The 23709-nt window shown below is 43.7% G+C and overlaps 1 protein-coding gene and 1 non-coding gene across 5 annotated transcripts in view; one reads left to right on the top strand and one right to left on the bottom strand.

The window, feature by feature from the left end:
* The first annotated feature begins 2038 nt into the window (after positions 1–2038).
* The window catches only part of LOC124014022 (scm-like with four MBT domains protein 2), a 52118-nt gene continuing 30447 nt past the window's right edge, over positions 2039–23709 (top strand). For 2 of the 4 annotated variants that reach the window (XM_046328663.1, XM_046328665.1), the window contains exons 1-5: positions 2039–2139; positions 7052–7236; positions 11115–11209; positions 15265–15505; positions 20097–20117. In XM_046328663.1, coding sequence (XP_046184619.1) covers positions 7146–7236; positions 11115–11209; positions 15265–15505; positions 20097–20117 — 448 coding nt within the window. In that variant the 5' untranslated portion in view covers positions 2039–2139; positions 7052–7145. The remainder of the gene's footprint in view (positions 2140–7051; positions 7237–11114; positions 11210–15264; positions 15506–20096; positions 20118–23709) is intronic. The other 2 variants (XM_046328664.1, XM_046328666.1) reach the window with 1 other exon arrangement.
* trnaa-ugc lies at positions 10683–10760 on the bottom strand. The gene has a single exon. It is a non-coding gene; the product is annotated as a tRNA-Ala (tRNA).

A 23709-nucleotide genomic window follows, 5' to 3' on the forward strand; every position in this document is an offset into this window, starting at 1 on the left:
TCCACGGGGATGGACCCGAAGGCGCGAAGCCGCGGAGAGGCATTCGCTTCACCAGAGGGGTGCGGATGAGGTGGCTAGGCAACTCAGACTATTCGGTAGGCCTATTTTTTTTGTTTGAGTTGCAAGTGGAAGATGATTCTCATTCCTAATAGCACTGTTATGGGAGGATGACAGCCGAAGGAGGTTGCAGGATTTCCCAAAATCATGATCCAACAAGTAGGTCTATATTGCGCAATTTAGATTTTGCATTATTGTTCCGCAATTTAAAACAATTGATTTACTCACCGTCTGGCCTAAAACCTCCACCATACACTGTTGAAGCTATAGTTTTCAAACAATCATACATAGTTTTAATGTACATTTATTTAGTCAAAAGAATATCCTCATAAGATATGAAACCCAGTTCAAGACAGTTTAAAATGTGTTCTATTTTATACCCTTATCATGTCTGTCTATTCCCATTCAGTTGGCGAGTGGGCCTACACACGCTCTACCACTAGAGGATAGTATTGACTACAGTAATGCTTGAACGCTACAACAATTATTTGATGAAATTGTTCATCTTCCGAATAGAGTAGGCATGGTAAATATGTGTCAATAAGTGAGAGCAATAAAATGAGTCACTTCAGTACATCAGGCATTCCAAAAAATGTAACAGGACAATAGGCCTGCTTCTAATGCAATATCCATTGAATGCAATGCTTTTGTTACATAGTCATGAATAAACCCTGGTCATATTATGGTTGATAATACAATTCAATGAATGGAAACTTAAAATGTTCATGCCTTGCTGAGTTGCCTTCAATTCGGGACTTTGGACAGATGGGCCGAACTGGGACCATATGAAGCCCTTGTACCCCAATTTGCTTCTGGACCACATGAATACAAGGGTTTGGTTGACTGACAGAATGATCATGAGATACTTATCAATGAATATCAATGGTTTTATCTCATGTAGGCTACTCTTAAGTGTTTTAATAAAGTGCATAAACGTTTTCAGTTTTCAGTCAAGCGGAAACAGTTTGGACTTTATGCACTAACATGACAAAAACAACACAAACCGAGCTGTTAAAAAACGATACCTTTTTGACTTATCTTTTAAATGAATATCATGAAATAAATACTACTTCTGTGCAGTATGTGACACTGAATTCCCTCAGTGACACTGAGTCTCTCGTGCACACTAAACTTTGAGTTACGTTTCATTAGATGTTGAATAGTATAACTTTTAATAAAAACACACAATCAACCGAAAGAAAAGGTTAGTATGTCAAGACACGACTGTAACAGTCAGAAACAGTGCCAATATAATTATCATAGAAGGGGGTAGCACATGCATAGGGCTACACGTTCGTTCATTTATTTGAAAGTCAAATAGTTGTTAGACAAGCATTTTTGGCTCCAGGCTTAAACAGGTTTTTTTTATCTTTGACTATAGAGTATGCCTATTGACTTCTGTTGGGATTTGTGTATTGGACACTTATATTTCACATGAAAAAACAACCTTAATATAATATAGCCTATATTCTAATTTTTAAAACAATGAAACAATTAGTCTCGACAATAAAAAACGTATTCGGAAATGTCATTACATCTCAGTGCTAGAAGGGTCACTACAGACCCTGGTTCGATTCCAGGTTGTATCACAACCGGCCGTGATTGGGATTCCCATAGGGAGGCGCACAATTGGCCCAGATTCTTCCTGGTTAGGTTTTGGCCGAGGTAGGCCGTCATTGTAATTACGATTTTGTTCTTAACTGACTTGCCTAGTTAAATAAAGATACAATAAAAAAAACTGGTTCAGAAGTGTAAAAATAGTGGCTTCATCATTGTGTAAACACACTGGTAACAATATCTATGTGTTGTGTATTTCAGCTATGAAAGACCGAGGGGTGAAAATATGGGGGTGGGTAGTCTACTTCGACATTCTATTTATAATTGGCAGAAAAAAATTCGTAACTGCACTAAAGGTCATTGAAGGAGTTGGCTTGAAAATAATCTGAAGATTTTTTGGACATGCGCAGATGTGGGATGCCATATTGGAACGATCTCTGTGCTGTGCAGTTGGAAGACGTCGCTCGCTGGCTTCCACCGAACGAAAAAGGCTCGCAAATTAGACGCGAAAAAAACATCATTAAGGTAAGACAGGTGACAGGTTGACGCTTCTTTAAATATTTATGTAGGTTACTAATCCAGAGCCGTCGTTTTCTCGACGAAATATCTACCGTGAAAGGTTTTTCCTGGCTAAAACCTTTAACCATTCCTACTCGAGGCTGTTTCTCTAGAAACATAAATACTGGCGCATTCAGGAGCCAAGTTGTTCAAAGTGTTTTTACGTGCGTAATTATAGCTTTCACACGCGGCGAGAACGTCGCTTCGTGGCACTTTCAATTTAGTTAGTATGATTGTTTTTCTTTATTTAATATAAACCTTGATGCGAAAATAAATTGGTTACATAAACATTTATTTTAATGCTTGCCGTGCGTAGGAAAAACACATTTCAATAAGCCTCATAAATGAATTTCCATCTAACGGTCTGCTTTCCACTAAAAACGATAAAATAGTGAAATACTCATAAATTCACACCCCTGACTTCATTTTAAATGTTCATATTTACAGTTTAAACGTGTAGGTGTGTCACATTTTTCCCCACACATAGGTGCGCAAAGGCATCGGAAAATACCGGACATTGCCAATATGTCAAACCACTTTCAACATGGCGGGTTTTGGTGTGTAAAAAACTGCATGTAAAATCTTTGAATGAGGAAAAAATAAAATTACTGCAGTTAACCGTCCAGTTTCAGTCTCTTTTGATGCGCATTAACAAGCTCTAATGAATTAAATTGGAAGTAGACGTTTAGCAATACTGTTAGAGTTTTTTTCCGCTGCAATACTTTGTGTGCAAAGTACATTAGCGAAGTGCCATATACAAATGACTGACTGTGTAACGCACTGAGAGGACTTCGGCGACACCCGTATCCCACAAATGCACAGTACGCCTAGCTACATTTCCTGTTTCACTTTATCAGCATTAGCAGTTACAATCAAACATTTTTATCGTTATTTAGTAGACATAGAATAATGGTCTGATGAGCGGTTCCGTTTGTCTTTTTAATCATCCATCAAGGTTTTAACATCCAATCTTGATGATTGTAAAATTGCACGAGGTAATTCTCCCAATCCGACGTTATGCCAAATTTGTATGATGAAGTTGCTAATTGGGTTAAACCGCGCATATATCCATTTAATTATTTATTTTTTATTGCGGGCGGTCAGCAAATCCGGAGTTTAGCTGCGCATTATTCTGATGATCCCTCTTCGGGATTACATTCGGCTCCATAATGAATATAAAAATAAAACCACGTTACCGAATGAACAGTGATGTGCATTTGCACTCTCATGCGTATTCAGGCTGCCTATTGCTATAAAACCCTCAAACATACGGCAGGTCGGGGGCTCTCATGTGAGCTCGTTTTGCCTTGGTACTGGTGTAGCCTAGATGGAATGGAAGTAAGCAACATCCTGGAGAAGATCTCGCCTCTTTACAGTAAAACCTTATGAAGTGTCCAGGGATCTGGTATAGGGGTGTAAAGATGATCAAGGATGCATGGTTATTGATGGTTTTATTCATGTACTCCTCAGCGCCGTTCATAATCGATCTTTTGAAAGCACTTGCCATTGTACGTAAATGTCCCTGATAAGGTTCTAAAGGAAGAACAGATAAAATATTGATGGATTGGCTCTGCTTTGTGAGTGAAGACAGAGAATTTGATTAGCCAAGAACAACTTACATTATTGACACATCTTTCAAGGTGATTTACATAACAAAGTGATATGGAAAACGGCTGTATTAAGTCATCAGGCCAAGATTGTGACTTGACATCGTCAGTTCAAAGGTGTCTGCTGTAGTTTCAGGTGAAATAATGGCAAGGTAGCAACATCCCCAGGCTAATTGTGCATGGGAAGTGTCTGGCTGACTAGATTCATTGCAACGTAAAGAAAGCCACATTTCGTTTTCTCCACTATGAGTTCAGTGAGGTGTGTGGATGAATGAATCACAGGAGTTTCAAAAAAAAAGTTTTTCTTTTTTTTTGACCAGATCATGAGCAACTCAATATCTGGATGAGAGAAAATAAGTCAGCATAACAGACACAATGTGCAAAAAAAGCTGTCCAGTGATTGGCCTAAATCGGACGTTTTTTCTTCAAAGAAGATAAAGATATATTATACAACATGACATTTGGATTAAGATCAAACCAGATCCATTTCCATATATTTTCGATTATTTTTGAGTTTATGGAAAATGTTAATTATATAGACCTTCTGATGTGATGTTACTCGGACAATAGCTCGATGCTGGAGAAGTTGCCTGAAGCTGCTGTTGTAGTCAGTAGGCTGCCCATTAGTATGTTTTCTCATTGCCACTGTGCATTGTGGCCTGTCTGCCTGGGGCAGTTGTTTGCTCTTCAGTCTTTTAAATATCTCAGTCAGCTGATCTCACACAGCATCACAGGCTGTGTAATAAGGAACACACCAGGCTAGATGAGCCATAGAGACAAGACACTATATTATTCTGATATATTATACTGATACATCATAGATACTGATAAATCATGAAATCTTTCATTGGATGTGATATTGTGGATTACATAGTGAGTGATCAAACAGAAGTGCAGAAGTCGTTGAGAGGTCGTTACTCTTCGCAGGATAAATGGTCAAATATTGATGATACCTACAAACAAAAACATGACGGGAGATGAGGAAGGACACACCCAGCCCAAGTAGTGTTAGTTCATCTGTTAATTACCCATTATGTCTTTCTATTGTCCTGGTTGGGGTTTTAGAGAAAGGCAGCTAAGGGCCGGCGTGTGGTGTCTACTGGACTCATCAGGGCTAACCCATAACACCGCCCCCCCACCATCTCAATCTGATGAGGCTTTAACCAGGAAAGACCTGCGTCTCAGATTAACACACAGATCAGCCTAATCCCCAGGATCCAATCTGGGCTGCTCACTGGGATGCTGGGGACCAGTATGGACCAATATGTTTTAATTTAGTGGTTTTGTTAGGCTGATTAAACATATTTTTTTTTTTACTATTAGTATAAAAAAAATTCACATCCGAATTGTACTGCCTGTGTAAACGCAGCCTTAGATCCTCCTGACTGAATGCTATAATAGTGAACATTTTTCAATTTAAATCAGTGAGAACTTTTCTGGGATAAGTGACCCTCTGTGAGACAAGTTGCTCGGTTCTCTAAATTTGTGATTTTCTCTGATTGTGTCCTAGACATTGTGGTTTATACTACATTTGAGTTATTTAATGGACCTTGTTGCCTGTGATCTCTGATAGTTTATGGTCTGTAGTCAGATGGATCCTGTGTTTGAGTCCCGGAGGATGTGGACTATCAGACAGAGTGGAGAGGGACAGGGGGCAGTGTATCATGTGAGTCCAATTAGACCAGCTTGTTGTTTACGCTATGGATAGATGTGTGTTTGGATCCCTGCGTGACGGAGGACACGTTCAGAAGGATTTACATGCAGTGAAAGGACACAGCTATGCAATGAAGCAACGAGTTGATTTCAATGCATTGCCAATTATGTTCCTCCTGTTATAAAAATGCATGATGACAAGCACATAACATTGCCTATTGCTCGTTTGAATGGGGATTTGAATGCTTAGGCAAATTTGCGAAGTCTGCAGAGAATTGTTTTTGTGTATAAGTTTGATTGAAGGGAATTGGTATGAATCTGCTCTATGAATCAGTGTTAATTGAACATTTGATGGAAGTGTGTGCAGTGACAGTGAGTCATTGCGGAGGCTGAGTGAAATGGCAGTTATCCCAAAATATCCCAAAATGTAACCATGTGATCTGGGAAAGAGACAGAGTGGGTAAACAATAGGAACCTATTTAGTTTGTTTTCCTCTAAGACCTTTAAGATAAAGCAAAAGTATGAGTCAATTATGACTAAGCGCTATGATTCCTATGCGAGCGATTTTTTTTTTAAAGCCATTTTAAAACACCTCTTCTTCCGTAATGGTTTATGTAACGCTGAGCTCTGTGGCATGGTTTTATGAGGTTCTGCTGTGTCAGTCCTGTTCTTCAACCTTATTTCAACTGTGATTGGTTATCTCTTGTGGCTGAAGAGCTGTGCTGAGGTATGCAAATCCACGACAGCAGAAACTGCACATTGCTCTCGTTGACTGAACCAAGCAGAGGCACACAGTAGAAATGCACTGTGCTGAGCAGGTATTCTATGCTGTACAAGTATAATGAGTAGAACAGAGGCTGTTCCGTCTGCACGGTGAGCTGGTCTGTAGGCAAAACATCTCGTTTTCTCCAACAGAGAATTAGTGAACAAGTTCAATCAGGAGAAACGACAGGGACTATCCAGTCGCGGTACATTTTTAATGACCTAAAAAAATGACATTTCTACCTTTTTTAGATTTTGTGGCATAGTGAAAGTGAAGATATCAGACAGGGGAGGTGATGTAAATAATACTCTGCGCAAAATAGAATGTCTTTGGATGTTCACCCTCCATACATTTCCCAAAAGGTCTTAATGATGAAATACATGTTGTAAATGTAAACATGAATTAATGTCCCCTATTTCAGATTACTCTGATGTTTTTCTTGCACTGTACCCAATGATTTATGAAAACTTGCTCTGTGAGTCGATGTGCTCATTGTGGCTTTACAGATGTGTTAAATGCGTTTTATGTACACTATTTATGAAATGCACATTGTTCACTCCAACCCCATTCGATGCCTGGAACGAATGTGGGTGGAGCTATGTCTACACAAAAGTGCTCATAAAAAAATGTTTAAAAAACTCACACGCCCTGACGAAGGTCGTGAGGCCGATACGTAAAGCTTAATAACGAGCAGTGATGCTATCAAGAGCAGTGTGCGGGTTTCTTCATTTTTCTCATCTGTATGGTCTGGAATAAATGCCTCTATTGTCTTTCGTTATAGTGGTCATTGTTTAGATGGACATGATATGGATTTTAATGCTCCATTCCTACTTAACTCCTCCTTTGTGTGACACAGTGGAGGAATGAGGGAGATGCAGTGAAGACTGAGAAGTCTGAAGACAGGCGGACAAAGGGTAAAAGGGTAAAGGTCACCAGGAAGAGAGAGCAGGATGCAGTCCCGCCCACAGGACAGGCCGTTGGCCCACTCCGTGGGGAAATCCCACAGCCCGGCCAATGGGAGAGATGAACGGGTGCACTCAGGTGAGGGATTTTACCTGCACTTTTTAATCTTCTATCTCTTCCTCATTTTTTTTGTCTTCCATTGTTTTGATGACACATGAAGGGCCCAAGCATTCATCTCCATTGTATCACAATCACAACAGGGGGTTGTGATAAGCAGCCAATTTCCAATTTTTCCCATTCCTTTTTACATGCCACACCAGTATTGACCTTCATCGAGGTCTCAGAATGCGTGTAGTGCAGGGCTATTTTGGGGGGTTTGGATTATTCAGCATGAATCTGCAGTAGCCACTGTGTCCAGCTGTGAGAGAATCTGGTCCAGTTTACCTGGTCGTTGGTGTGGTGAAGTATGAGCTGACTGTGGAGTCATAGTTAGTTTCTATGTCATGGTTTTCCTGTGTTCACTTCCTTGTTCTGTTCAGCCCTACATTGGTGCTTCTTATCAGATAAACAGACTTGAAAAAAAGTGGAACTTGGATTAAAAGAAATAGAAAACCGGAAAGTTTTGTTGGGCGGACAGGAAAGAGGAAATACAAGTCGCCTCGGAGCGTTTTCTCAACACCACGGTTGATCGAACATATTTTTTCATTATAAAACATATTTTAAAGGATTTTTAAAGTGATTTTCTAAATCTCAAATACGCTTGAATGACAAGGTTACTTTTTGTTAAAAGCAGCGTTCGTAACGTGACCCCTTTGAATCAGGTGGATATGGACAGTGGAAGGTATGACGTCATAGCCTTTGTAAAGGTCTGGGGATGGGGAGTGTGAACACACAAACACACACACACTGCTATGTGTAAGGGAGAAGAGCAAGCCTAGCAGATTCTTTTCAGAAAGCCCCCCGACTACAACAACCAGTAGTTTCTTCTCTCTCATTAGTGCAGGTTAAGTCCCACACACAGAGTCCCATGAGACACAGCCTAGAGAGGAGAAACCACACAGCAGGAACAATAGATGCAGATTCTCTCTCTCTCTCACACACACACACACACACACACACACACACACACACACACACACACACACACACACACACACACACACACACACACACACACACACGACACACACACACACACACGACACATTATACCTTGTCCAAGTAACAGTCTCCCACGGGCAAATTAAACCGTTCTCACCTTGAGGAGAAACATTAGTGGCATTACGTAAGACCTGGAACACACACACACACACACACACACACACACACACACACACACACACACACACACACACACACACACACACACACACACACACACACACACACACACACACACACACACACACACACACACACACACACACACACACACACACACACATAAAACTCATTAAAGATCAGATACATTTTCAAGTGACCTAATTTTGAATGCTTGACAAGAGACTAAACTTAGTTTCAGCTGGTTCCTGCTGTGTTCTTTATAAATGTCCTTCCCCATAGATTTAGAGAAATGACATTGGTGTGTGTGTGATCAGATCTCACCCCGCTTGTCTCGTTAAATCTGTATGTTTTGTTTATGCTTATTACGACGTATCAGTTTACACAGTGACTTTGATCGTTGCAGAATGAAGGCGTACACATTTTTTCCACACTCCACGCAAACTGTATTCCACTTGACTCTTTCGCTCGGGACTGAGGACATATACTGTTTTATTTACAACATTATTCCTATTGTCCTTTCTCCGCTGCATTGTCATTTATTCTCATTTTATTTCTCCTTTATTTTGATAGGGAATCCATGCTAAGACCAAGGTCTCTTTTCCAGATGATCCCTGTTTAGCACAAGAATACACATAAAATTACAATATACACATCAATATACACATCAATATACACATCAATATACACATTAAAATATACGTTATTACACAACAATACATGAAAAGCAAAACACAATCATAAAAAAACACATTATCCAGAAAAGCAGGTCCCCTAAAAGCTGTCTGGAGTGCCCTAGAGGCAAAAATTCCTCCCGTTTTTAAAGTACATTGGGGATCAGATCTACCCAACTCAGTGGGGATCTAAGGGCTCTCCAGAGTTCGCCATCCCCGAGACCGGGTCTGGTATCTCATACTTCTATAAGTAACGGTTCACCAAACCCACAGTTGGGTACGTATTGCGGATTTGGGGGTCACGGTTCAGTTTCAGTACAGCGGAAAATGAAATGCCATTCTCAATGTTCAGCATTCACAAGGTTCCTGGCGTTGTCTGTTGTGACAGGATTGTTAAGTTGGGCCTGTCGGTTTTCCACTCTGATGCTGTGTTTGTAACCATGCGGGAGGTGGAAATATACCAGTTGTGAAGTCGTAAATACCAGTTGGATGCTTTCATGTGATTTGAACTCGCTGATAAATGCCGATTGGCTAATGGCCAACAAGCTGCGTCAACTATAAACTGAAAGTACAACCGTCATGCTTGTTAAACAAATTATAGGGTTCAAAAACCACCGTAATGGATTTATTTGAACTGCAGAAAAGACTGTTTTAAAGGCCATTTCCTTAGTAGGTGATGTCAGAGGTCACCATGTCGGAGAAGTGGGAGCTCGGGATGATAGACGAGTCTCCCCACTAGTAATTAACACGTCCCACTTGGTTACGAACGCACCGTGACACTGCCTCCTTAAGTGGCAGATGCACAGTTGTGACTCTGACGAAGAGGGCTTGTCTGTAGCATGGGACATCAACCATTCCCGGGGTAATGTAATGGGCTGTCACTGTTAAGTGCCTTCACAGTGTGCATTGGCCAATTCATTGAGAGCTTTGGCTTGCTTACATGGAGCAGAGACCTGTTTGCTGAAATGAGTGCACGGGGGAAGTTTGTAACGTGGCTCGAGCATTGTCACGAGGTGCTGAATCCCTCTTGTTCTCAACCACAGAGAATGGGCGCATATCTGCGGCTGTTGACCAAAGACTCAAAAAATAGAAATAAAGTCTACCTATATCACTCCTGTCATTTCTTTGGCCCAGTCAGAATCAGCTGCCAAGGAATGCTTGGATGCAGAGGTGAGACGATGTTATGTTTCTTTGCGTTTCCGTCGGTATACCGGGGTGATGTCGGCGTGTGTGAGGTGTTGGCACCCGCAGAGGCTATTCTCCTTGAGCAGTGGCTGCATACGGTTTTATCCACAACTCTCTGTCCATCGGCGTGGTAATCTACTGGGAAGCCAAACTGTTTGCAAACTGGAGATTTAAACGATGCTGGAGGATCCCCCAATTCAGGTTTATGGCGCCTCATCAACGACAGTTTGAAATGAGCCAATTAAGATTTAAATTTACAACGTGCACATAGGCTCAAGTTGTTTAAATGGGATAGACTGGGAGAAGAAAATCCAGCTCGGATTTACTGAAGAGACATGAGCCTACAACGCAGCGTAGGCATTTGAATTGGACATTTTATTCATTTGCCAGACTCTGTTATCCAGAGCAATTTACAGTAGTGAGTGCATGCATCTTTCCACGTACTGGTTCCACCCATGGGAATCGAACCCACAACCCTGGCGTTGCAAGCGCCATGCTCTACCTACTGAGCCACATGGGACCTCTCAAAGCCTATAGGGCTAGTGTTTATTTTATTTGATGTATTCATTTGGGTTCACAGTGAGAACTTTAATTCAGAATGCAGGGATGTGTATTGCACCTATCGCCTGCGATTAATGATGAAAACTGCATCCAATTGGCTTCGATACAGTGGCAGCTGCATTCATATAGACGATATCACCCTAGTCTATAACCGGTATGAATGTCGACTGAATGATTTTGTTTCTGCTAGATAATGAAATAAAACGTGTCGTTATAGAGTGTGACGCTGTTATGCTTGTATTTATGGTGATTTTTAATGTTTTGTGACTGGGTTGGTGGCGGTCAAAATGATTGACGGGGCTTTCTTCCTATCAGACGCAGACTCCATGGAGGAAGAGGCCGACTTTAATTGGGAGGAGTACCTAGAGGAGACGGGGGCGACCACGGCACCCCACACCGCTTTCAAACATGTGAGTGAGAAACACACGTTTACATTTCCATAACCCCCACAACATCTTGTAAATACTGTTGAATTAGTGGCAATCAGGCAAATCCCTTTAAACGTGTTTGAGTGAGAATGTACTTTAGCTAATGATGTTAAGCAGTGTAGTTAGGCTCATAGGCTCAGGCATGACTTACCTGCTGAAGACCACACTCAAATAGTTACATATTCATAGTCACTGCTGTTCACCGAGACTCGCATACCAGAGATGGCATACCCTGCATCCTCATTGTTGCATCTGTGTGTTCAGAAAGTATTCAGACCCCTTGACTTTTTCCACGTTTTGTTACGTTACAGCCTTATTGTAAAATTGATTAAGTAGTTTTTTCTCCCAGTCTTCTCTGCAGATCCTCTCAAACTCTGTCAGGTTGGATGGGGAGCGTTGCTGCACAGCTATTTTCTGGTCTCTCCAGAGATGTTCGATCGGGTTCAAGTGCGGGCTCTGGCTGGGCGCGCAAGGACATTCAGAGACTTGTCCCGAAGCCACTCCTGCATTATCTTGACTGTGTGCTTAGGGTTGTTGTCCTGTTGGAAGGAGAACCTTTGCCCCAGTCTGAGGTCCTGAGCGCTCTGGAGCAGGTTTTTATCAAGGATCTCTCTGTACTTTGCTCCGTTCATCTTTTCCTTGATCCTGACTAGTCTCCCAGTCCCTACCGCTGATTAACATCCCCACAGCATGATGCTGCCACCACCATGCTTCACCGTAGGGATGGTGCCAGGTTTCCTCCAGACGTGACACTTGGCATTCAGGCCAAAGAGTTTAATCTTGGTTTCATCAGACCAGAGAATCTTGTTTCTCATGGTCTGAAAGTCCTTTAGGTGCCTTTTGGCAAAGTCCAAGCGGGCTGTGGTGCCTTTTACTAAGGAGTGACTTCCGTCTGGTCACTACCATAAAGGCCTGATTGGTGGAGTGCTGCAGAGATGATTGTCCTTCTAGAAGGTTCTCCCATCCCCACAGAGGAACTCAAGCGCTCTGTCAGAGTGAACATTGGTTTCTTGGTCACCTCCCTGACCAAGGCCCTACTCTACTGATTGCTCAGTTTGACCAGGAGGCCAGCTCTAGGAAGAGTCTTGGTGGTTCCAAACTTCTTCAATTTAAGAATGATGGCGGCCACTGTGTTTTTGGGGAACTTCAATGCTGCAGACCTTTTTTGGTACCCTTCCCCAGATCTGTGCCTCGACACAATCCTGTCTCGGAGCTCTACGGACAATTCCTTCAACCTCATGGCTTGTTTTTTTTTGCTCTGATATGCACTGTCAACTGTGGACAGGTGTGTGCCTTTCCAAATCATGTCCAATCAATTGAATTTACCACAGGTGGACTCCAAGTTGTAGAAACAGAGTCTGAACACTTTCCCAATGTGCTGTACACAGTGCATGTCTATTTTGGCATCATACACACTTAAATTCATGTGACATTTAGCATTGAACACAACCCACACAATTACTCAGAGATTGACTCAAGCTCCATGGAAGTTGTAAAAGGACAGAAAAAGGCACGTATCCCTCAAACTCAACTCTGGACCTGGTAACCAGCACGTACCACAGCGGGTGTTCATTGTTCCCCTCTAAGGGACTGATTTAGACCTGGGACACCAGGTGGGTGCAATTTAATGATCAGGTTGAACAGAAAACCAGCAGGCTCTGGACCTCGTCGGGTAAGAGTTGAATACCCCTGCCTTGTATGTTACAGTACTCCCCAGTCTTGTCTGGTGTAGTGTCAGACTGCCAGTAGTAGTAGTGGAGCCTGATGGAACAGCTATCTTAAGGAGGCCTGCCACACAGCTGCAGGGGACGATGGGAAAAGAGAATGCATAAGTAATCCTACATAATGTAGCGGAAAGAAAGGAGTGTACAGTATGGAAGTAGACTTTCAGTGGGTTTAATGGCGTTGACTGATTTCATAGATGTCAGTTCAAGCGGGCTCAAGCTCTGTGTGTGAACTGAAGTCCGCAAGGTGTGCTCTGATGTGATTGCCCGGTTGGACACATGAAAGATGATCATATTTGAATGGGAGTGTTTTTGGTAAGTGGATTGAGTCACAGGAAAAATAGCATGATTTGCCCTGAAAATGTGATTCTGTGAAATAGTGAAATAACTCTCATGCTCTCAACATACCTAGTGCCAATTGAAACAGTGATTCCTTGTGGGCTTGCTGTCTCTTTCTCGCGGTCTCTCTCTCTCTCTCTCTCTCTCTCTCTCTCTCTCTCTCTCTCTCTCTCTCTCTCTCTCTCTCTCTCTCTCTCTCTCTCTCTCTCTCTCTCTCTCTCTCTCTCTCTCTCTCTCTCGCTGTCTTTCTCTCTCGCTGTCTTTCTTTCTTTGTCTCTCTCTCTCTTTGTCTCTGTCTCTCTCTCCGCCTCTGCCTCTCTTACGTAAGCCATCCAGTGTGATACAGCATATTTGATTTGCTTTTCTCAGGAAGTCATGAGGCCATTTGCATTGTTTTTAGTTCTAAGATGTTGGCTTTTCTCCAGTAACACAGGCCGTGTGTGCACGTGCGTGCATTTGTGTGTTGTGTTTTATATAACGGGTTTTAGATATGTGTGAGTGCAGCCTGGGGCTATGGTTGAAACATTACATTATCCATTTCCTGGTAGTAGCCCTTTATATATGTTCTCTCTCTCTCTCTCTCTCTCTCTCTCTCTCTCTCTCTCTCTCTCTCTCTCTCTCGCCCTCTCGCCCTCTCGCCCTCTCGCCCTCTCGCCCTCTCGCCCTCTCGCCCTCTCTCTCTCTCTCGCCCCTCCCTCTCTCTCGCCCTCCCTCTCTCTCTCTCTCGCCCTCCCTCTCTCTCTCTCTCTCTCTCTCTCTCTCTCTCTCTCTCTCTCTCTCTCTCTCTCTCTCTCTCTCTCTCTCTCTCTCTCGCCCTCCGTCTCTCTCTCTCGCCCTCCGTCTCTCTCTCTCTCTCGCCCTCTCTCTCTCTCGCCCTCTCTCTCTCTCGCCCTCTCTCTCTCTCTCTCTCTCTCCCTCTCTCTCGCCTCTCTCTCTCCTCTCTCGCGCTCTCTCGCTCCCTCTCTCTGTCTCTCGCCCTCCCTCTCTCTGTCTATCGCCCTCCCTCTCTGTCTCTCGTTCTCCCTCCCTCTCTCTCTCTCGTTCTCCCTCCCTCTCTCTCTCTCGTTCTCCCTCCCTCTCTCGTTCTCCCTCCCTCTCTCTCTCTCTCTCTCGCCCTCTCTCTCTCTTCTCCCTCTCTCTCGTTCTCCCTCCCTCTCTCTCTCTCTCTCTCTCTCGCCCCCCTCTCTCTCTCTCTCTCTCTCTCTCTCTCTCTCTCTCTCTCTCTCTCTCTCTCTCTCTCTCTCTCTCTCTCTCTCTCTCTCTCTCTCTCTCTCTCTCTCTCTCTCTCTCTCTCTCTCTCTCTCTCTCTCTCTCTCTCTCTCTCTCGCCCTCCCTCTCTCTCTCTCTCTCGCCCTCCCTCTCTCTCTCTCTCGCCCTCCCTCTCTCTCGCCCTCCCTCTCTCTCTCTCTCTCTCTCTCTCTCTCTCACCCTCCCTCCCTCTCTCTCGCCCTCCCTCCCTCCCTCTCTCCCTCCCTCCCTCCCTCTCTCTCCTCTCGCCCTCCCTCCTCTCTCTCTCTCTCTCTCACCCTCCCTCCCTCTCTCTCTCGCCCTCTCTCTCTCTCATGTTCTCTCTGTGAGTCACTGTCCGCAAGGCCAGATTGTTTAGGATATTCAAAGTGGTTGCTAGTTCAGTGGAACGTTAAAGGACCGATTGACCCTTGTGAACAAACAGATTCCTAAACAGATAGTGTGGGTGGGGAGCTTTTGGGAATCACCTGTGTCATACCTGTTCAGTACTTGTGGCCCACCTGTGTTTTACTCTGTCAATCATGGCTCAGCGAGCCAGTCAGACATCCCTCATTCTGCATGTAGACCTGTGATGTCATTCACTTTAGAATGTCAATGTATAGATGTGCTTTATCTCGCCCAATGCACTTCATTTACCACTTAAGTGCAAGCCCATTATAATCAAGCTCACCTGTCAGTGAGGGCAGGCTCTTGTGTGACATGGTGCTCTCTGATTGGTTCTCGCAGGTGGACATCAGCCTACAGAGCAGCTTCCAGCCGGGGATGAAGCTGGAGGTGGCCAATAAGAGCAGCCCAGACACCTACTGGGTGGCCACCATCGTCACCACCTGTGGCCAGCTGCTGCTGCTGCGCTTCAGTGGCTACGGAGATGACCGCAAGGCCGACTTCTGGTGTGATGTCATGACTGCCGAACTCCACCCAGTAGGCTGGTGCTCCCAGAACAACAAGACCCTCCAACCCCCTGAAGGTAGGGGCAGCACCTGGAAACACACACACACACACACACACAGAGCGGTGAGTTGATATTTGATCACACACACTTTTATAAACTCAGCAAAAAAAGAAATGTCCTCTCACTGTCAACTGCGTTTATTTTCAGCAAACTTAACATGTGTAAATATTTGTATGAACATAACAAGATTCAACAACTGAGACATAAACTGAACAAGTTCCAAAGACCCACTCTTCCACCAAGGCACCTAGAAGTTCCTGGACATTTCTGGGGGGAATGGCCTAGCCCTCACCCTCCGATCCAACAGGTCCTATATGTGCTCAATGGGATTGAAATCCGGTCTCTTCGCTGGCCATAGCAGAATACTGACATTCCTGTCTTGCAGGAAATCAAGCCCAGAACGAGCAGTATGTGTAACGGCGTTCGTCTGTTGAAAGAAGAGAGTCGGACCGAAATGCAGCGTGTTGGTTACTCATGACTTTAATGAAAGAACGCGGTACATGAAATAACTGATACTAACTACAAAAACAACAGAACGGAACGAGAAACTAATTACAGCCTATCTGGTGACTACAACACAGAGATAGGAACAAACACCCACGAAATACAAAGCGAAACTATGGCTCCCTAAATACGGTTCCCAATCAGAGACAACGAGGATCACCTGACTCTGATTGAGAATCGCCTCAGGCAGCCAAGCCTATACAACACCCCTAATAGCCGCGATCCCAAATACTACAAACCCCAATACGAAAACAACATCTAAACCCATGTCACACCCTGGCCCACCCAAACATATAACAAAAACACAAAATACAATGACCAAGGCGTGACAGTATGGCTGGTGGCATTGTCATGCTGGAGAGTCGTGTCAGGATGAGCCTGCAGGAAGGGTACCACATGAGGGAGGAGAGTGTCTTCCCTGTAACACAGCATTGAGATTGCCTGCAATAACAAGCTCAGTCCGATGATGCTGTGACACACCGCCCCAGACCCTGACGGAACCTCCACCTCCAAATCGATCCCTCTCCAGAGGACAGGCCTCGGTGTAACGGTCATTCCTTCGACAATAAACACGAATCCGACCAACACCCCTGGAGAGACAAAACCGCAACTCGTCAGTGAAGAGCACTTTTTGCCAGTCCTGTCTGGTCCAGCGACGGTGGGTTTGTGCCCATAGGCGACGTTGTTGCCGGTGATGTCTGGTGAGGACCTGTCTTACAACCGGCCTACAAGCCCTCAGTCCAGCCTCGCTCAGCCTATTGCAGACAGTCTAAGCACTGATGGAGGGATTGTGCGTTTCTGGTGAAACTCTCGCTGCTGTTGTTGTTGCCATCCTGTACCTCTAACCCCAGGTGTGATGTTCGGATGTACCGATCCTGTGCAGGTATTGTTACACGTGGTCTGCCACTGCGAGGACAATCAGCTGTCTGTCCTGTCTCCCTGTAGCGCTGTCTTAGGCGTCTCACAGTACAGACATTGCAATTTATTGCCCTGGCCACATCTGCAGTTCTCATGCCTCCTTGCAGCATGCCTAGGGCATCTTCACGCAGCTGAGCAGGGATCCTGGGCATCTTTCGTTTGGTGTTTTTCAGAATCAGTAGAAAGGCCTCTTTAGTGTCCTAAGTTTTCATAACTGACCTTAATTGCCGACCGTCTGTAAGCTGTTAGTCTTAACGACCGTTCCACAGGTGCATGTTCATTAACTGTTTATGGTTCATTGAACAAGCACAGGAAATGGTGTTTAAACCCTTTACAATGAAGATCCATGAAGTTATTTGGATTTTTAAGAATTATCTTTGAAAGATAGGGTCCTGCAAAAGGGACAATTCTTTTTTTTTGCTGAGTTTATTTGCGTTTTACACTTGAATACGCACATCTTAGCCAAGAGTGAATAAACACACCCTCTTCAACTGTGGCTTTATAGCTCATATACTGAACTCCCATCCGTAGCTGGACTTTACCTGACCTCCTAGTATAATACAAGACATGTAGCTGGACTTTACCTGACCTCCTAGTATAATACAACACCTGTAGCTGGACTTTACCTGACCTCCTAGTATAATTACAACACCTGTAGCTGGACTTTACCTGACCTCCTAGTATAATACAACACCTGTAGCTGGACTTTACCTGACCTCCTAGTATAATACAACACCTGTAGCTGGACTTTACCTGACCTCCTAGTATAATACAACACCTGTAGCTGGACTTTACCTGACCTCCTAGTATAATACAACACCTGTTGCTGGACTTTACCTGACCTCCTAGTATAATACAACACCTGTAGCTGGACTTTACCTGACCTCCTAGTATAATACAACACCTGTTGCTGGACTTTACCTGACCTCCTAGTATAATACAACACCTGTAGCTGGACTTTACCTGACCTCCTAGTATAATACAACACCTGTTGCTGGACTTTACCTGACCTCCTAGTATAATACAACACCTGTAGCTGGACTTTACCTGACCTCCTAGTATAATACAACACCTGTTGCTGGACTTTACCTGACCTCCTAGTATAATACAACACCTGTAGCTGGACTCTACCTGACCTCCTAGTATAATACAACACCTGTAGTGGACTTTACCTGACCTCCTAGTATAATACAACACCTGTAGCTGGACTTTACCTGACCTCCTAGTATAATACTACACCTGTAGCTGAACTTTACCTGACCTCCTAGTATAATACTACACCTGTAGCTGGACTTTACCTGACCTAGTATAATACAACACCTGTAGCTGGACTTTACCTGACCTCCTAGTATAATACTACACCTGTTGCTGGACTTTACCTGACCTCCTAGTATAATACAACACCTGTAGCTGGACTTTACCTGACCTCCTAGTATAATACAACACCTGTAGCTGGACTTTACCTGACCTCCTAGTATAGTACAACACCTGTAGCTGGACTTTACCTGACCTCCTAGTATAATACAACACCTGTAGCTGGACTTTACCTGACCTCCTAGTATAGTACTACACCTGTAGCTTGTAGAGACCCCAATAAAACCTGTTCTCACAGACTGACAGTGCACCCTGTCCCAAGATACACACACACACACACACACACACACACACACACACACACACACACACACACACACACACACACACACACACACACACACACACACACACACACACACACACACACACACACACACACACACACACACACACACACACACACACACACACACACACAGTCTCAGCCTGTTATGACACTCTACCCTGCCCTGCCCTGGCCTGGCCCAGCCCATGTGTCAATAAGAGAGTGAGCTAATTCTGCCGAGTCAGCCAACACACAACAGCTGACTGCACTGTCCAGTCAAACCTGCCCACAGAAACACACAACTAACACCCAAATACATTCAGCAACTTTAATTCAAGGTAGACTCGGATGAACACGAAGGTTGCTCATAAAGTGATTGTTTATTTAGCTTGTTTGGTTTGTTGATCACATACACACACACACTCAATTTAACCTGATGTAATATTAGCCACGCTAAACACTGAAAGTCACCCTTTCTCCACCTCTAATGCTCTAGCTAACCTGACGTTCTCCCTTCCAGCCCCTGATCCTTATGTTTCACCCCTTCCAAAGCTTGTCAAAAATAAATCCCATCTATAATTTAGCATCGGTAATTTATCATCCGATCCTCCTTTAAGCGGCCGTTCTAGAAGAGGCATTTCCACACCGGATCGTCTCATCCACATGACTCACCCTCCATAACAGAGCTTTGATGTATTTATGCTGATTTTTGGGAGTGGTTTTTTGTTTGTTAAGGAGACTATAGCTGAATTTGCTTCGACCTGACTTTTTTCACGCCTCAATCTTTACCTGGTGGCAAATCGTGCTCCGGGGTAAAAATAAGACTGTGTAAAAAATATATATAAAATAATAATAATAAAAGACATATAGAAACTGCAGCAGCGGGGGATAAAATGTGCTAGATTTTTATGTAGCTTTAATTGACCTTTTAACACACACACTGGAGCGTGAGTGGCCACAAGAGACACATAGAGGATCTCCGTGTTGGCAGAGAGCTGATGGGTTGAGTGGACTGAATGGCAATGAAATGGACCATGCATGTAATAACCATGCATGTTTAGTGGGTTAGATGACACCCAAGGGACTGGGTAGTTGACACACACCATGGCACGCACACAAACACTCCCGTTTTGATTTGACTCCAAAGATTTTGCGTTTATGGGTTTGTCTATAATAAGGGTTTGCATGAGAGGTGGACTGTTGGTGTGAGTGTATGTGTGTTTGCTAGCTACTGTGTGCGGTAAATAGAGCTGGTAGACCTCATGTATTTGCAGAACAGAATCAGGTGGGGAGTGGAAGGCTGTAGTGTCTTTCACTAAGCTGAGAGGGTAATATTAGGTTTGATTTAGGCAACCTTTCCTCTTGTTTTCTCCTTGATACTTAGTGATTCAAATGAGTGATTCTCCCCTTCATTTCTATTTATCAAGCATCTTGCATCACGCCAAGCAAAGTGTGTGTATGCGTATATGCATTCCTGCGTGTGTGTGTGTGTGCGTGTGTGTTTCTATGTTACAGTTACCTTTATTTCTTTTTGTTTCTCAGATAACGTTTACCTAAGAAAAGGTAAGCAGCCCTATCAGTCTTCCTGACTAACTCGCCTGCCTGCCTGCCTGCCTGCCTGCTGGCTCTTCTCAGCAAAGAAAAGTCTAAATGGGATCCTTGGGGCGTCCAACTCCGTCACCCAATTGAAGTTGACATTTAAAGCGGTTGTTAGGGTTAGCTAGGGTTTTCGTTATGGTTAGGTTAGGGGTTAGGTTTAGGGTAGGAACGTCCCAAGGATTCTGCATATCACTAACCTTCTCAGCATTGCATGTGTGCTTCCTTCTCCTCCTTCCTGTCAACTTACAGGAAGTTGCCTCAGAGTTTGTTTGACTCTTAAACCCCCCACCCTCTGTCTTTCTGCATGCCCCTCTGTATTTCCCCATTTCTGCACCCCCCCCCCCCCCCCCCCACCCACCCACCTATTATTTTGGAGGGAAAGATGTCACTTCTATCTGTATTAGGGAGGTTCTTGAATTACAGTGGCATTTGGGCATGACATTTTGGTAACATCAAATATAGCTTAGGTAAATTAGGATTTTCTTTTTTAAATTCTCTAATCTTAGGTCATCAACCCTTAAAACATAATTTACTGTGATATGATTAATCATTTTACTCATGTTATTTCCCTTCATTTAAATGAACTAACACCAAGTGACACTTTGGATTTAGACACCCCAAAGTATTAATGGAATCCTCAAATGTATGACATTCTAACGGTGTGATATGCTTAAGTTTCTTTAATATAGACCTGTCCTCCGATAACAGTTTGCCACTGGAGAGAATGCTCATGGACACACATTATACTAGTAAAAGAATTAAAACATCTATTTTAATAGCCTTCCTTGTTTTTGTTGATCTATACACTATTCTAAATACTTTTGTTCATTATTCAAAATGAATAGGCTTATCTATCTAAATCGCCAAACCATGTCACTACACCTCTACACATCACCAGTGGGACAAACACATTTGCTAGCTCCCAGTAGTTTCCCACAATGCATACAAGTAGATGTTGCAGTATAAAATACCTACATACACACATTCTGTGGTAGTCAATCTCGCTGTTGTTTATAGGCTCTGTTTTAACTTGGGAGGAGAAGAAAGAGATGAGGGGGCGGAGTTCAGAATACAACTTTAGAACGTGTGTATCTGTCAGTGGTGTAAAGTACTTTAAGTAAAAATACTTTAAAGTACTACTTCAGTAGTTTTTTTTTGTGTCTGTACATTACTTTGCTATTTATATTTTTGACAACTTTTACATTACTACATTTCTAAAGAAAATGATGTCATTTCTGGTTTACTTAATATAAGGCATATGAAATGATTTATACTTTTACTTAGTATATATTTTAGCAATTACATTTACTTTTGATACTTAAGTATATTTAAAACCAAATACTTTTATACTTTTACTCAAGTAGGATTTTACTGGGTGACTTTTACCTGAGTCATTTTCTATTAAGGTATCTTTACTTTTACTCACGCTTACTTACGCCAAATCCTGACTCTGCCATCAGCATGACGCAACAGGGACCTGGATTGCGTGCCCACTGAAGCTGCTTCTTGTTTTTAGCTGAGAGGAGTGCAACCCGGTGTGGTCTGCTGCAATAGCCCATCCGTGACGAGACACCGACGAGTTGTGCGTTCCATTCTGCACACCAGTGGTGCACTACGCCGTTATTTGCCTGTTTGTGGCCCTGCCTGTTAGCTTGCGCGATTCTTGCCGTTCTCCTTTGACCTCTCTCATCAGCGAGCTGATGCCCACAGGGACCGCCCCTGACTGGATGTTTTTGGTTTGTCGCACCATTCTCTGTAAACATTAGACAAAGTTGTGCGTGAAAAGCCCAGGAGGCCGGCCGTTTCTGAGAGCCTAGAACCGATGCGCTTGGCACAGACGATCATACCACGCTCAGTCCCTTAGGTCACTAGTTATTCCCATTCTGACGTTCAATCGAACAGTAAATGGATGCCTCGATGCCTGTCTGCCTGCTTTATATAGCAAGTCACATCCACGTTACTCGCTGTCTGTAGGAGAAAACCCTTTTTGTGAATGGGGTTGTGTACCTAAAAAGACTGGCCACTGAGTCTGTTTTCTTTCATAAATAACAGTTAAATAAAACATCAAAAGCATTATTTGTCATGTTAAATCATTTTAAAATGGTGCCAAAGTCGAGCGACAGCATTTACCACCACAATTCAAGAATGACCCATTTATTTATTTTTATCCTAGCAACGGTATTCTCAAGTTTAGGATGTGCATATCACCTTCCCGTTCCACAAGTGTGTATTACCAGAATTAAACTCTCTCAGACAATCTTCCACTAGACAGCAGGTGTCTCAGCCTAGAATTTTAGCTTGTCTAGTCACTGCTGACACTGCCTGCTCAGCACATTCTACGACACATTCTCAAAATTCACAAGGATTCCTACTCCAGAATTACCTGTGTGTGTGCGTGCATGTGTGTGTGTGTGCGTGTGTGTGTGCGTGCGGGGCTCTACATTTTATATTTTGAATTGGTTGCACTGGTGCGCCTAACTGAAAGTTAGAAGCACCACTCTTAAGTGTGCACACAATGCCACAGATGTCTCAAGTTTTGAGGGAGCGTGCAATTCACCTGCTGACTGCAGGAATGTCCACCAGAGCTGTTGCCAGAGAATATAATGTTAATTTCCCTACTATAAGCCGACTCCAACGTCTTTTTAGAGAAACGTCCAACCGGTCTCACAACCGCAGACCACGTGTGACCATGCAAGCCTAGGACCTCCCCATCCGGCTTCTTCACCTGTGGTATCGTCTGAGACCAGCCACCCAGGCAGCTGATGAAACTGTGAGTTTGCACAACCGAAGAATTTCTGCACAAACTGTCAAACCGTCTCAGGGGAGCTAATCTAAATGCTCGTCATCCTCTTGACCTGACTGCAGTTTGGTATCGTAATCTACTTCAGTCGGTAAATGCTCACCTTCGATGGCCACTGGTTTCAGCTGGGCGAGCGGTTTGCTGACGTCAACGTTGTGAACAGAGTGGTCCATGGTGGCGGTAGGGTCATGGTATGGGAAGGCATAAGCTACGGACATTTTATCGATGGCATTATGGCAATTTGAATGCACAGCGATACCGTGACGGGATCCTGAGGCCCATTGTCTAGCCATTCATCCGCCGCCATCACCTCATGTTTCAGCATGATAATGCACGGCCCCATGTCGCAAGGATCTGTACACAATTACTGGAAGCTGAAAATGTCCCAGTTCTTCCATGGCCTGCATACTCAACAGACATGTCACCCATTGAGCATGTTTGGGATGCTCTGGATCAACACATACGACAGCATGTTTCAGTTCGCGACAATATCCAGCAACTTCTGTCCTTGAAGAGGAGTGGGACAACAATCAACAGCCTGATCAATTCTATGTGAAGGAGATGTTTTGCGCTGCATGAGGCAAATGTTGGTCACAGCAGATACTGACTGGTTTTCTGATCCACTCTCCTACCTTTATTTTAAAAGGTATCTGTGAACAACAGATGCAGATCAGTATTCCTCAGTCATGTGAAATCCATAGATTTATTTCAATTGACTGATTTCCTTATATGAACTGTAACTCAGTCAAATCTTTG

Source organism: Oncorhynchus gorbuscha, linkage group LG25, assembly GCF_021184085.1.
Source record: "Oncorhynchus gorbuscha isolate QuinsamMale2020 ecotype Even-year linkage group LG25, OgorEven_v1.0, whole genome shotgun sequence".
Classification (NCBI taxonomy): domain Eukaryota; kingdom Metazoa; phylum Chordata; class Actinopteri; order Salmoniformes; family Salmonidae; genus Oncorhynchus; species Oncorhynchus gorbuscha.